This window comes from Pseudonaja textilis, chromosome 2 (assembly GCF_049901715.1).
Source record: "Pseudonaja textilis isolate UNSWEBS1 chromosome 2, rPseTex1.2, whole genome shotgun sequence".
In the NCBI taxonomy this organism is placed as follows: Eukaryota; Metazoa; Chordata; class Lepidosauria; order Squamata; family Elapidae; genus Pseudonaja; species Pseudonaja textilis.
In genome coordinates, this window is record NC_141991.1 from 239,760,083 (window position 1) to 239,776,387 (window position 16,305).

General features: G+C 37.8%; 1 protein-coding gene across 1 annotated transcript in view; it reads left to right on the top strand.

Annotated features, from left to right (window-relative positions):
* MTMR12 (myotubularin related protein 12) overlaps window positions 1–10,043 on the top strand; it is a 33,989-nt gene extending 23,946 nt beyond the window's left edge. The window contains exons 14-16 of the mRNA XM_026715494.2: window positions 3,237–3,404; window positions 6,963–7,124; window positions 7,435–10,043. Of these exons, the coding sequence (XP_026571279.2) occupies window positions 3,237–3,404; window positions 6,963–7,124; window positions 7,435–8,007 (903 nt within the window). The 3' untranslated portion in view covers window positions 8,008–10,043. The remainder of the gene's footprint in view (window positions 1–3,236; window positions 3,405–6,962; window positions 7,125–7,434) is intronic.
* The last annotated feature ends 6,262 nt before the right edge of the window (window positions 10,044–16,305 follow it).

A 16,305-nucleotide genomic window follows, 5' to 3' on the forward strand; every position in this document is an offset into this window, starting at 1 on the left:
GAGGGGAGGGGTCGAGCCTCCCCCTTGCAACATCTTCCCCTGAGGGCATCACTGGCAGCTGCTCAGCCTCGATGCGCAGAGGCAGGAGGTGACACCAGATCAGAGGTTCCTTTCCCCCACCCCCTCGCAGGCCAGAGAACATCCAGGAAGGGCTTTGATGCCACAATCTCCCATGCGCATCAGTCCCTCCGCTGCAGGTATCACCCCTGTTGCTCCACCTCCCCACCAGCCATCTGATCTTCAGCATGTGGCTCATCGGACTCTTAACATCAGATTCCCACCATCCAGCACCAGTTCAGAGGGGCGGGGGGAAAGAGAGAGATGAGAGAGAGAGAGAGAGAGAGGGAAAAAGGAACCCCATCCCCTCAGTGGGAATCCAGGCGCTTCGGCGAGTGGCATGTTGGAATCATATTAGTGGTCCATAGGATTTAAAATTAGGAGTTTGGTGGTCCCTGAGGTCCAGAAGGTTGGCAACCCCTGTCCTAAAACAATTCATAGAACTAAGTAGGATTAATAGGCAGGGAGCAGCCACTCAGCAGCAAACTTCTGCAGTGCTTGGCTTTGTCTGTTTTCCAGAATCTTAACAAAAAAATGCAGTAAAACTAGCCTTTAGATCTTAAGAAAAATCTGGATATTTTTTGTACCAGATTCTTAGGCCATCTAATCAACTCTACTTTCCCATTGAGGGTTGTACCTCTGTTGTCACAAGGGAGTGATTCACCAATTACAAACCACTGATAAATTAGGCCCCCAGAACCATAACAGGTCTCAGGCTAGGTTTAATAGGTGGTTGGTTGAGGGGTGGGGCCAGAGAGAACCTGGGTCAAGCCCCTGGTTTTCCTGGGTTTGAAACTAGTGCAGTACGCAAAATCTGGCTGAACAAATGCAGAAGATTGGCTAATGAGTTATGGATAAGGGAACCTGAAGTAGAAACTAGGAGCAGATTTCTAATCTGCCCTTTCCTGCAATGGCTCACTGCTATCTCTGTCCAGAATTAATTATCAGAAGTCAGTTTGAATTTATCAATAACAAGTTTAGCTAGACTGCCTTCTGCCAGTTTTGATTCAGGAATTTCTTTATCAGAACGTGGGTTTGCTGTGGATGAAATATATCTTGATTTTAGCAAAATATCCATGACATTTTGATTGACAAGCTAATTAAGCGTAGACTGAATGGCATGACAGTTTAGCCATATGCTCATGTATAGTTTTCCATTAAAATAGAGTTATTGAGTAGAATCCCACAACATCCAGGCCAGGATGTTGTACTTTGAAATGTTTTTATGATAATTTGGATGAAGAGGTAAAAATAACTCGTCAGATTGGCAAATGATTTAGAATTGGATGGGACAGCTAATATCCTAGAAGTTAGAAATACCATTTAAAATGTAGTTGTTTAGAAAAATATGTTGGAAAGAAATGGAGTTAAATTTAACACAAACACATAGAGAGTTCTTTTAGATAACAAATCAGATGTTGAAGTAAAGAATCAGGTTCCTTGCCAATAATCTTTGTGAAAAGAAATATTGGAATAGTTCTTGATTAGAAGTTAAATATAGTCAATGTGTTGCAAAAAATGTGGTTTTTATCTTATATCATTGATTATATCACTTATCTTATATCACTGGAATTGTAGTTTCCAAATAATGGGGAATAATAGTTCTACTTTCTGTCAGTGATCAGACATGATCTTGACTGGTGTGTCTGGTTTACAGTGTTACACATAAAAGATTCATAGTAATTAACAGATACGGAAAATCAGTAAGAATGATCAGGAAAGTAGAAATTAAGAAAGTAAAGGACTTCTAAATGCTATATCTTCTAGAATGATTGTCACTTCTAAGAAGAGATAATCCTTGACTTACAACTACAAATGAGCCCGAAATTTCCTTTGCTAAGCAAGGCTGTTGCTAAATAAGTTTTGCCCCATTTTGCAAATCTTTTTTTGCCCCAGTTGTTAAGCAAATCACTGCAGTTCTGATGTGAATCATGGGGGTTGTTAAGCGAATCCAGCCTTATTGACTTTGCTTGTCGGACACTGGTTGGAAAGATTGCAAATAGTGATCACATGACCCTGGGACAGTGCAATTATCATAAATACACGCCAGTTGCCAAGCTCCCAAATTCTGATCATGTGACCCTGGGGATGCTGCAACGGTTATAAATATGAAAACCATTTGTAAGTCACTTTTTTCAGTGCCATTGTAAATATGGCCACTAAACAAATGGTTGCAAGTAGAGGACTACCTGTAGTTTCTTTATTGTTGTTCACCTGTTTACAGAATCTTGCCAGACTAAGGCAATTACAGCATAACTGTAGAAATATTCTGAAGTGCTAGGGAGGGGCCATTCCAGTCCTTTTCATGCCGACCAGAGATTCCAAGCACTGCTGACTCCCTCCTGAGACTTTAGAATATATTCTGCCAGAGGGATATATGATAGTGTTTTTCATATACCTTAAATGATGTCACATAAATGGAATGTAAATTACAGAAAGGAAAATTCTTATTAAACATTAGAGAAACTGTTTTTTTTTTTAAAAACTCTTCCACCAATTCAAGAGGTGTTAAAATGAAGACCAGGGAGCTGTCCGTTGGAGAATTTTAATTTCCATTCATAATACTGACCAAGGGACTGGATTGGATTGGTTGGTTTAATTGGCTGTTCATAACATTTTCATTCTGAGGTTCCAGCTATGCCTATAGGCCTTAAAATATTTAAAACCCTTTCTATAACTTATGCCTCCGACAAGAACTGCAACTCCTTAATGACTTCAGTGGAAAGAAATGATAATAGAAAAAAATAAGGATGGTTGCAGGACTTGCGAGTGCCATGTAGTAAATGCAACTTACTAAAACTTATTAAAGCAACCGTGGAGCAGTCATAACTTTTATGAGCATTTTTTTCTGTGAGATACTTAAAATGGCATAAAAGCAAATATTTATCAAAATAAAATAATATGTCAGATTTGTTATCTTGGCATGCAGTTAAAAATTATTTTAAATACTGTTTTATAGGGTTATATGAAATGAAGAGGAGAGGAATGAAATTCATTTGGTGGAAAGAGATTTCCCCCCCACTCCCCATTTTTAGTAATGATCTTAGTAGTTCTTATGGAGGGATATATCCTGACTCGATAGAAGCCTTATTAAGTCAAGTCTTGTTGAATGCAGCACTTCAATGAAGGTGATCCATTTACTGTATCTTGTACTGTTGTAGTTTCCTCATTTTTTTTAGGCTCCAGTTTTCTTGCTGTTCCTGGACTGTATTTGGCAACTAGTTCAGCAGTATCAACCAGCATTTGAATTTACAGAAACATACCTTACTGTTCTGTCTGACAGCCTTTACATCCCCATATTTAGCACCTTCTTCTTCAATTCTCAACACCAGAGAGACACCACTACGGTAAGAGGGAAATAATCTTGATTACCCAAAATGCAGCAAATGGAAACAGTATTTTCATGGAAATGAATTGTTTTGGAAGTGGGTAATAAAGGGCTTAAATGAGGACTGCCTAGTCGAAGGAATTGAATTAAAAATAAAAATGATTCAATGATCTGGGGTGAAACTGAAATGAAAGAATGGTAGAAGGATTATGTCCCAAGATTTGAATGGGAATATTATATTAACAGGTCAATAACCTATTAATGAATGTAATTGCGTAAATGTTACAACCAAGTAGAGAAAATACCCAACTTATGACCACAATTGAACCCAACATTTCTATTTCTAAGTGAGACATTCTTTGTTAAATGAATTTTGCCCCATTTTATGACCTTTCTTGCCATAGTTGTTAAGTGAATCATTGCAGTTGTTAGTAACATGGTTGTTAGGTGAATCTGGCTTCCCCGTTGATTTTGCTCCTCAGAAGGTGATCCCCGTGACCCCGGGACACTGCAACCATCATAAATATGAGTCCGTTGCCAAGCACCTGAATTTTGATCACATGATCCATGAGGATGCTGCAACAGTTGTAAGTGTGAAAAATGGTCATAAGTCACTTTTTTCAGTGTCGTTTCTAAATGAATGGTTGTAAGTAGAGGACTCTCTGTATGGGCTTCGGCCAAAATTAAATAAAGTATCAATATGTCCAGTGATAAATATCCTTACGATATAATTTGTGTATACTGTATTAACATTAATTAGCTCTGTCTCTTGGTGGTGATCTTAGCAGGCAACATCCTTCCAAACACTGACCAAATTTTTGCTATCAGACGAGTAGCAAACTCTTTTACCTGTTTCAAGCCATCTGCTTTAGGGCCTGGTTACTTGAGGGAGTTCCTGTTTCTCATAATATTTGCCTGGCTGATTTGATCTGCAGGGTTGACATGCTCTAGGGTTCCTTTGATTAAACCATGTCATCTTTCAGGACCTCAGAAGCACCTATACGTGCAGAAGCACGCGGTAGCCGTACCTGTCCTTTGAAGTGAGATTCTTCCCCCCCCCCACCCCCGCCCCCCCAAAAAGATCTGGGTGGCCCCTGCTCTACTCTTTTTCAGGAGAACCTTGAATACCTGACTCTTCCCTCAGGGCATTGGTGAAGGAGAGGGGGACCCCTCACTTCATTGCACTTGCCATCTTTTCTTTTTGTTTTATTGTAATTTCTTTCTTTGTTGCAAGTTGTCATCCTGAGTGACTGACAATCTGGCAGCTTACAGATAACAATTTTAATAAATTGTTATCATTATCTGAATGCCCATGGAAGTTCTTAAATAAAGGCAGTAATAGTATTTGTATTGAATCAGAATAAAATGAAAAATATGCTCAGCAGATTCAATTTTACTTGTGCCACCTACTTTATAATAGCTTGTTCTAACTTTGTGACTTTATTAAGTCTGCCTCTAAAATTGTTTATGAGACAATATAATGGAATATAATGGAAACTGCCCACCCACATTTTAAGAATGTGCAAAAGAATATTTTGCAAAGGAGGACCTCTGCAACTTGAGGCAATGAATTCTTACATTTTGATTCAGCTAATTCAGAAACTCCTTATCCTCTGGGTGTTGTCTGACAACATTCTTCATCTTTTCTAACGCTAGAAGTAAAGAAACTCAGACAATACTGTATTAGTATAATATATCAGTGATTCTTAACTACCACTGTGGTATATAATTGGCCCTTCAAGGTAATAATAATAACCCCCAAATGGCTAAATTAAGCCTTAGTAGAAGTAGGTATTATTGTTTGCCAAGCTTTAGCCTTCACATACAAATTAAGAATCACTCACATACCTCCTTCACCCTCACTTCCCCTATTTCCTGCACTGGTGATGTTAGGTAATATGGAAATGACATGCTGGCAATGTAAATTCTAGCTAAAATATCTATCCTGAGCTGGAGCCTCAATCCTGGGAAGCCCAGCCCCTGATCACAGAGCCACATCAGGGCTCAAGAAGAAATCCTTTAAACAGTATGCTGTACTTTCTCAGAGGATCCAAAGTTTGAATGAAGGCACCATTATACCCAATTTAATAGTGACTACTATAACTATTCCAAGAACAAATACCTGTTTCTGTTTGCTGCAAGGAGGCAAATTGCTGGGAGACAGAGGCCTCCTGAGAGGTGGGAGGGTGGAGGGGGCTTCGGCAACGTTCACTGTATAAGACACACAGATATTTCCAGCCACTTTTTTTTTGGGGGGGGGGGGTGCGTTTTATGCACAGAAAAATACGGTAGATGAAAAGGGAGTCAAAAATATTGCAAGAATGTTTTTAAAAATAGTATAATGCTTCAAATGTAAATGATTTAACCGGAGGAATGTTTTAAAAATATGCTATGATTTATGGATTTACCTTTGCAGTTTTGTTAAGATGTATGTGAAGACTGCATTTATGGAATTGGAAGAACACTGTTATTGTTTCAGTGTGTAGCAATAGCACTTAGACTTATATACCGCTTCATATTGTTTGACATCCCTCTCTAAGTGGTTTAGGGTGTCAGCATATTGCCCCCAACATCTGGGTCCTCATTTTACTGACCTTGGAAGGTTGGTAGATCAAATTCCTGAAGTGAGGATTGAGTTAGCTTGCAGTACTGCATTCTAACCATTGTGCCAACACAGCTCTATTTCTATAAATGGAAAAATAGTGAGAGTGAACAACTTTGGGGACTGAGCTTCTTAGGAAAGGCGTTGAAGGAACTCTGATTCAAAGGGAACAAAAGCAAATTTGACCTTAGCAAAATTTAGGGCAGAAGATATAACAAACCAGATTTTTATTTTTCAGCAGTCACCCCAGTGTATAAATGTGAGACATTTCATTATACATCTGCTGATTTGGGGATAGTTTATGGTAAAATGAATAAGCTTGAACTATGAAGTGTTTTACAGGAATCTGGAATTAAAGGATGGTTGCTGCAAGCATTAAGAACAATATTTGATGGTAGTAGAGCATGAGGAGAGCTAACAATAGCTTGTTGTTGTCCCCTTAATCATTTCATAGTCTGACATACAAATGTATAAGGAACACTTATGGTAAACAATCTAGATGTTTACTGAAAAATGGGGAAATTTTAAAATCTACAAATGCCAGGTAATTGTTGAGTTATAACCATTGTACAGCCACCATTTGTTCAGCAACTAGTCAATGTGAGCATGGTGCTGAATGAAGGTCCTCAAAGTTCTGGCCATTGCAATGTCTACTACGGTGACATGATCAAAATTTGGGTGCTTGGCAGCCAGCTCTCACTTATGCTCCAGTTGTAGCATCCCAGGGTCATGGAAACTGACCCAGCATCACCCAGATCACTTTCATGCCAAAGGCAGGACTAGAAGTCACCATTTCTTGTTATGTAGGCCAGCATCTTAACTACTATACCAAACCGGCTGTTTGATGGCTAACGTTTACTTCGTTTAATGGATTAGGTTAGGGTTAGAGTTAAAATGGAAGTATTGCAGATTGAAGCACTGCTGACTGGACAAAATTCATTTCTAAATTAATTCCAGACTTTTTTTTTTAAACAGTATGGAGGAAGTCTTGATACAGAAGGCAGCAAACTTAATTTTCTTTCGGTTTGGGATTGGTCTGTTCAGTTTGAACACGAGGCTCAAGCTTTGCTTAACAACCCTCTTTATGCAGAAAAGCCAAAACTAGAAAAAAGTCAGAAAAAAGCTTCACGATTCAAGGTAAGATATTGGAATATTTCCACCATAATAACTGGAGGAATGATAGAGATTGGGATACTAATTCAATATAATAACATTGTTCAATTAGGCTGGAATATGTGCATTAAAATAACTATAGTGAATTTTGAGTAAACATCTTCATGAGAACTCCTACAAAAAGTAAAAAAGAATGATTCAAACTTTTTTGCATTTTGTTTTAACTTGGATGTCTTTATAGTTTGCATTTAATACTATTGCCTACTTTGCCCAGAAGCTAAGCTGGAATTGAGTTCAGGTAATTCTGATTTTGTCTTCTAAATTTCTTTTACAGCATCAGCGGCAACTCTCTTTGCCCCTGACACAAGCAAAACCTCCTCCAAGAAGGGGATTTTTTAAGGAAGAAACAGATCAGTTAATTAAAAACATCTTGGGCAAAAGAATCAGCAGGTTGATAACTTCTTCTGATGAACTTCAGAATAGTTCCAGAGAATTCTATGACAGGTGGCACAGTAAACCTGTTGACCTTCATGGACTCCTCCTGCCATGTCTAGAAGGACCAGAAATCAAAGTATGGGCACAGAGGTATTTACGATGGATTCCTGAAGCTCAGCTCCCTGGTGGAGGCACAGTTGCCACTGCCACAAATGTCTTAAATCTAATGGAAGATGTACAGGGTTTGCAGAAGAAAATAGATGAGAGGCATCGTCAGGCTGAGTCTCGTGATGATACTGAAGCTTCTCCCTTTATGAGAAATCCTGCTCGTTTGTCTTCGTTATTTCCCTTTGCTTTGCTTCAGAGACATTCCCTTAAACCAGTTTTGCCTACCAGCATTTGGAAAGACTTGGAAGGTGAAGAGGATTTGGCCAGGAGAGATGATGAGTATGTTGATCTAGGTGGTGATTAATGTAACACTTCTTTTCAATTACAGAATTGAACCATATTTCTGTTCAATTACGGGAATAAAATTGGTTTCAGGGAGGCACATAATGTCCTTTGGGTTGTATTCTGGCTTAAAGATAATTAGTGAAGTTTTAATACAGAATGGTCTCCACTTGGATGTATTTTCCATAGACATTGGGGAGGGGGAGGGTTACAATAGCCTTATTCTTAATTAGGTTCTTCTGCCACAGGAAGGAAGATCACTTTTTTATTATCAGTAAGAACCTACAGCAGCAGGATTAAACAAAAATGATTTTTTTTCTCTAGCAAGAATCTGTTCTATTTCTTACCCCCCCCAACCCCAAATAAATGAGAGTTTTATCTCTCTACTCCCAAAAAGTGATAGTTGAGCATCATGGGAAAAATTCAGATGTTGAAAATATCAAGAAAGATCTATTGGAGCCTGCCTACTTCAATTTTAATAAGTGGTGGCATCAAATGTTCATACGCGAATGGAAACAGCCTAGTCTGGGAAGTCATCTATTTTATCCTTGATAAAACTGATCTTTATAATGAGAATCTTATTTTTTTAAAGTAGTTTGAAATTGTTGGTTGTTTAAAATTTGAGCTTGAGAAATAAAGAGTAAAGACAAATCCTTTTTGTTCTGATCATCCTCTTTAGGATTCTAACATTTTCATAAAACAAATGGTCTTGAGTTCATCTCAGCCTTACTACGTAGATGGTCTCTGCTTGTTGTGCATTTTCTGATCAGTGGTGACTTCAGGTAATTTATTGCCCAGTACAAGAAGCAAAGGAATTTATAAGATATCAATAAACTAAAATCGTGTTTGTCAATTTTTTTGTAGCATTCTTATGTTGATCTTCCTCACCAGTGCTAGTAGAAGCTTGCACTGAACCTTTAATCCTTCTGTTAGGAAGGCATTCAAAGAAATGAAACTGGACTTGTCATCCAGTATTTGTGCTTTCTTAAAGCATGGCATTAAAGGTAATAATGAATGTAGAGTCTGCACGTTGGAATCTGATTATAGAATGTTGCTACAATAATACTGCAGTTAACAAAAGCCATACAAAAATACTCATTAATCCTGATCTGCTTATTTTAAAGAGATAGACTTGTCAAATGAACTTCAACATCTAAGTGTCATAAAAAACAAACATAATTCAAAATTAGACCTAATGCACAGGATAGAACTGATTCATAAAGGGATAAATTGATAAAGATACCGATAGTACAACTTTCACCAACACTTCCACTTCTTGATTATGCTGGTTAAAACAGTTACCTAATATAGTCAGCTGTAGAATGAGAGAAAAAAAACATGATAATGTCTGAATTCTGAATTAGTTCTTCCTAAGTGCATTTTTTGCTTTGGATTATGTTCACTGTAACAGAGTCTGTTCTTTTAGTTTTGTTGGAAGCAAGATAACGAGTGTTTTGTTGGAATATGTGTATACATTGGTGAGGATAAAAGCCAAAGTGCTAAAGTCCATGTTGCCTTAAGCATCTTGTTATTATGAACTCCTTGTTTTCAGAATTTTGAAACACAATAAAACCTTATTTGTCTGTGAGCCTTCCAAAAGCTAACATTTCATATTTTTTCTTGTAATGTCTGCAATATTTGCTGCAATTCCTAGAGATACTCAGATTTATAGCTGGTTGAATTGTAATTTGAATACTTTTTTAAAAACACTAACATTAAGCTTAAATATTTTTGACAGTACGATTGTAATATATTGATCGTGGAAATGTATTTATATTTAAGCTGTCAAATGTTTATAGAAAAATATATAGAATAATTTTTATAATAGTTTATGGAATTTCTCCATTCTAGTCTTGATCAGAACACAGCACTGTATGAATGAAAATTATTTAAATGTATTTTTTTCAGGTATTGTGTTATTACCTCTCAGTTTTTTACACTGAATACAAGCTTAGCTTTAACAGTACTTAAGGAAAAATCTTCCTGTAATTCACTGTAGTCTGTTTGGATACCTGTATTTGTTAATAAAATGTACTTTTACTAATAATTTTTAAAAAATGTTTGAATCATAGTTGTGTTCTTTGTTCTCACATGGTGTCTGTTTTGAGTTACTTTTGTATGAATGCAATATGAATAATGGGCCTATAGGGCATACATAGCTACTTTCTACAGAGAATTCCAAATTCACTTTACATTTTGCTATGAGGTAAATCAGGCCCCACGTTGTTGGGGGCAAATATGCCTGAATTTGAAAACCCTTAAATAATGCTATAAAGCATGGAGTGATATATGTCTTAAGTGCTATTGTGTCTGAGGCATTCATCTCTACTGAGGGAAAGGGTTTGCAAATTGGCACTCTTCTTTCAAACCATTTATCTTCCCTGTAGAAAATGTGAACGTTATTGTCCACATTTTTCAAAATATTTGGAAAACACCAGATTGCCTGTTTTCTTGAAACCCACCAACACATTGAGACAGAGGCTTGTCCATCCTAAAGATCAGATACCAAAAACAAGAGAAATGTGTATGCAACTCAGTGGCCTTGAGAAGTGTTCAAAACTCTATATTGGAAAACCAAGCAGTCTTTACACAAGAGGATGGCCTAGTGCAGGAGAAAACACCTGGAAGACAGGTATGCTGTGGGTGGGTGGGTGTTGATCCAACAAGAGCAGCCCAGTTGCCATGACTACACTTTCAAACAACTAGTGTATTTTCAGCTTTTGTTAGGCAGTACATTAAAACTTGATTTCTTAAAATGTCTGGGACGCTGTGTTACATCTGCAGAGAGTTGTTCTTTAAATAAAGCAGATGGTATTTTAAGTAGAGTTACTCCTGCCTTAGGCAAGAAGCCAGCTGGGTGACTTGAAGCCAGTCCCTTCCTCAGCCCTAGAATGTGGGCAATGGTTAGCCACTTATAAAATCTTGCCAAGAAAACAGCAGGAAACTTGTCTAGGCAGCCACCAGGAATGACCACTAAGTCAAAGGAACAGGAGGAAAAAGATGTATTCTACTTGAATACAGTTGGCTTAGAATTTGCAGTGATTTTCAGACATACTTCCTCAGCTTAGTGTCAACATATTTTCACTATGTCACTGCAGGTTATCAGAAATCACACCGAGAATGAAGTAATTAGAAGTTCTCCTGGTTGGAGAAAGTATGTGATCAATATAAATATAACATGTTTTTTCTTTCTGGATGTGAGAGTTGAAGCATGCTCTTCAAATGTGCTATGGTGCTGATGCAATAAAGGAGAAAACAAGCAACATGCAAATAAATAAATGAAGGGCACCGGCTTCCTTGAGTCAAATTCCATTTTTGGGAATGACAAGAACACATCCATGCAACAAAAGGGAAATAGTTTTATATTGTCTTTGGGGATTTTTCCCCTCCCAGTCTAATCAGGAGTTAAGCCCAATCCTGCTTAACATTAAATGCCAAACAGGAACAGGCTCGTAGTTACTTCAGTTAGTTATATCCATCTATACTTTGTATTGTTCACTGGCTCATTTAACTTTTGTTCAAGTATGCGGTATGTAGATAAGTAAGGGCCTACAATGTACAGTATGTGCATTCTATTTGTTCAGGAACTGCTGATAATTACATTGACATGAAGCAACACTAGAAATTGGCTCTACTCAGATTAGTTTTTCAAAGTGAATGTTTTGGGTGATGGAAAGCTATTTAAATGATAATCCATGAATTTGTCCAGATTGATTTACATATTGGAATATTTGAACTCGTCAATAACAAGAAGGTTGGTAGTTTTAAATTTTGGGGCGCTTATATCTCAGAGGACCTCTCATGGACTATGAATGCTAACATGCTTGTAAAGAAGGCACAGAAGAGGCTCTACTTCCTGAGAATGTTCAGGAAGACAAATCTATCTCAGTATCTACTTCTGTCCTACTACCGCAGCACCATTGAGAGTGTATTGACATACTGCATTCTTGTACGGTCTGGGAGCAGCTCTGTAGTGCACAAAAAAGCTCTACAGAGAATCATTAAAACTGCCCAGAATATCATTGGGCTCCAGCTACCAGCCCTGCATGACATCTTCGCATCTCACTGTTTGAGGAAGTTGCACAACATTCTCAGAGACTCTTCCCATCCTGCTTACAATCTTTATGAACTGTTGTCTTCTGGCAGAAGATACAGAACAATTAAAACTCAGACCACACGTTTTCTGAATAGTTTTTATCCCAGAGCTATAATTGCCATTAACAATGAATTTAAGGACCACCATCAGTGAGCTGTTGGACAATATTACTTGGCCTGTTGTGTGGATGCTTGTGTGTCCTCTTGCAATTCAATCAAGTAGTTCTTATTTTCTGCTTTAGATTAGGATGGGGTAAAGGTACTACGGGTGGCACTGATTTCTGCCCAATGCTTCATTGGCATTTGGCTCACCTGTCTTGCTTTTGCTTATTCACTAATAAGCACCCATCAACACAAGGCAGAAGTACACATATCGGCTACAGGGTATAATTTGAACTTTCGTCTCTGGGTCTCCCCTTTCCAAGGGTGATGCATTGCAAGAAAGTGGATAGACAAGACATGCAAAGATAGGGGTCCCTTGCCCCAAATAGTTACCTTTCTTGGGGGTACTAAGGAAGAGGGGAACAACTGGGGGGGTAGGGATTTGGAATTATTGACTGGAAAGGCTCCTATTATTACATTCTCCCTGCCAACTCCAGGTGGTATGACTGCTGAAAAATAATTCATTTTTCTTGATACCAAGCATTAACATTATTTCCAGAATCCTCAACCCCTGGGCTACTCTACTCAGGCCTGACTTTCTCATGAATCAGACATAATAAATTATTTTAGGCTTTTGTCTGTGAAATAAGACCTCATTCTCTGTAATCACCAGAGATGGTGGGCCCAATGGGATGGGGTGAGTTGTAGGAAGCTTGGTGTTGTTGGTGTGTCTGAGATGGGGATTGTGGAGATGGATGGCACTAGTTTTCTCTCAAACCAACACATTCACGTTATCTGCCAGTTGTTGATTTCCTTCAGCATAGGAAGTGTCATGCCCCTGGTGGAGACTGACTCGGAGGGAGAGGAGGAACAGCCAACAGGAAGTGTGGCTCTGGAAGTTATGGAGGAGGCTGGGGAAGGGCAGAGGCCGGCTGAGCAGTCAGAGGAGGACCCAGGCCCATCCCCTATCCATCCTAGGGCACGCAGAGTGGAGAGGATAAGGGAGAGCCGTGGTCTACTTGGGAGGAAAGGGCCTTGATCCTCTTCATGGGCTGCAGCTGTGACAACTCTATAAGAGTATGGCCTTGCATACTGGTGAACGCTGGAAACAAAGTGTGTAAATATATCTAGTTTATAGTTTCTCTCTGAGTTTGGCATCCTTCTCAGTGTATGTTATCTGTGGACATCCTCCAGCCCTTCTTACCTGGTCTGTGTTGCTTTTTTCCTTCTTCATGTAACTGTTTGTGTGGGAGGTTTTTTTGTCTTCTGTCAAAGATTTTCAGAGCTCTGAAGCAAAGTGAAGGAATAAAAAGGACTTCACCTGTTTTCTATGACTGTGTTTTGTATCCCATCCTGGGTCATCACAGGAAGGTTTGCTGTAACTAATGATATTTTTAAGAGTTTTCCACATGTTTGCTGGTTCATTTGTTGACAACTAATTTGTTAGCTTTTCAGAGTAGCTTCTTTTTGCTTGTTAATGTTCTGGCCTGATTGTACAGCGTTCTATCGCCTTTTCTGTAGGCTTCCTCTTTGGTTCGAAGTACTTCGTTTTGGTACAAAGTAGCTAGTTTTATAGGCAGAGTCAGACAAGCAATGAACTCCTGCATGTGTGTGCACACTGCTAAAATACTGCTACTGGAAGGTATATCGGTGCAAGCATTTTTGATTTGTGAGAAGATGGCAAACATTTAAAAAAAAAACATCTGCTGCAGGAGGAACTCCCTCACTCATTTGCAGCAGACTTAATTTTCCTGGTGAGGAAAGCAATGCAGTCTCCCTTTCACAAAGACCTGGAATTACAAAGGAAAAGCATTGTACAATTTATATTTATCTCTCTCCTGATCAGATGGCTGTATAAGTGTAGACAGGCAAGATGAGATAACCATGGCAGTGTTGACACTGTTCAGGAAAGGAGCAATTCCTTACCTGGGAACACCCTAATTTTGCATATGTGTAAGGATTTTTCATGCTTACAAAAGAAGCAATACTTTTACAAAGAATCTGAATGAAACTATGTAGGACAAGAGAAAATGTGAAATGTTTGCTCTTTTAGCAAATTGCCAATTATGGTGAGAAAACAAGGATAAGGGAAGAAATGATAAAATACTTCATTTTTATTTCAACTCTGAGAGTCCTAAAAGGGAGAGTCCTCAGGGCTCTTTGTAAATTTTCTAGCTGTTATCACAATGACTTTAGATTTTTTTCCCGCCAGAGAAAATCAGTGAAGAATATTGGTTATATTGTGAGTATATTGTCCTGATGTATTAGAAATATCCCTTGTTGAAAAAGAAACTATTTCCCCCTTTTAGACCAATGTCTGCTAAGAAAACAATCTACTTTTAGAAAGGTTTCATTACCAGAAATTGCACTGGTAAATATAATTGCTAGTTGAAACTGATCATTTCTGGCTGAAACAGAGATTAAAACTTGCACAAGTATATATTCCAGATTTGGAATCATTCCTGATTAACTAAATATAACATATCTTCTTGCTTCTGACAGAGGAAAGGAATATACTGATAATATGTTCATTTTTTCCCCTAAAAGTGCTGACACTAAGCATTTTAGCTTTTATAACTGTGGTGTCAAATAAGGCAATAAGAATATATCTTGATGATAAAATCCTTCAGCAAGCTAATAAATTGTAAGGATGTTTCATTCCACAGCCATAAATCTCATTAAGTAACCTTACAATTTCTTGGAATATTTTGGAATAGGCTTCGCTTCTGATATATTGAAGCTAGACTATATATCACAATGTGTTAAATACCAGAAGAACCATCTTGTGTTTTTGCTGCAACAAACTTCTAGAAAGATTATTTTAAACGCAGTTCTCAGACCAGCAGTGAAGCTTACATTATATAAACATATTGAAAGGTTGGGACAGTCACTGTTTCTGAGAGAGAAACCATCAGTGGCTAATAAAGATTACTTGTTTGACGGAGCTGCAGTAACATTATTCCACATTCTTGACACTGACCTTACAATCATTTATGTACTGTAGGTGTGCAGATGTAGACAGTAGAGTAATGCATGCTTCAGAAATCATTTGGAAGAAATGCTAACACAGCACTTCTCAGCTATTTAACCCCTCTTTCATCAGGATGTTCCCATAAGGTTCAACGTTTTCACAGTGCTCATAAATAGTACTTTATATATAATATACAATGCAATCATAATTATTATTATGGTTAATCACTTAGCCAGATGTTTAGATTGTATTTGGTATTTTTATCCACTTATAGAATCCTTTTCAATGATGTGGGATAGACAGTTGCTGTTTGGTGGTGTTAAAGATAGTGTCACAGGATGTAAACTGTTCCAAGTAAAGCTGCTTTTTGCAATTGATTGATGGTGATTTTAGTCAATGCCAATGGTATATTACCAATTATTATATTCCAAGTGCATCAACATCTGCATGAAATGTAGGATATAAATCAAATAAATCAATCTAATTAATAACCTAAATAAATAATGCCTAAATAAAAATATACCCAAATGCAAAGCTTCTGCATGGCCAAAGACAATCCTCAGAGGTTTCAGGTGGGTTTATCAATAAGTACATGTTGCTCTTTATTTTAAGCACCTTTCGTAGCGCCTAAATTCAATTTTTCCTATTTCCCAACTACTAGAAAATCTACATCAATCCTAATTTTGGATTAGGATAGTAATTACTATCCTATTACTAGAGATAATAATTCAACTGAACATCTTTTCAAAAGTGTGCTAACTACTATATTATTCAAAGCTGCTGGGACAAAGGTCATAGATGGAACTAAATGCAGCATGAGATGAATCCAATCAAATGTCTGCAATGAACTCATCTTTAGACTGTAATTAACTGGAATTGCTTTATCCTCTTTCCAGAAAACATCATGGTAAACTCAGAAGCATTTATGCTATTTTTTATAACAAGGGCTCTGAAATTTTTGTTTGCATCTTTTGGACAGTATCTTTATACATAATCTTCACTCAAGTCAGTCTGCTCTTGAGAGACAACCTGCCACCTATTTCTACCATTGGAACCCACAATGGTGCTGCTTATGTACAAATCAACTTTCGTTCCATGAATGCCTGTGTATTCTTGAGAATATAAACGTATACATGTATGCACATATGCAGG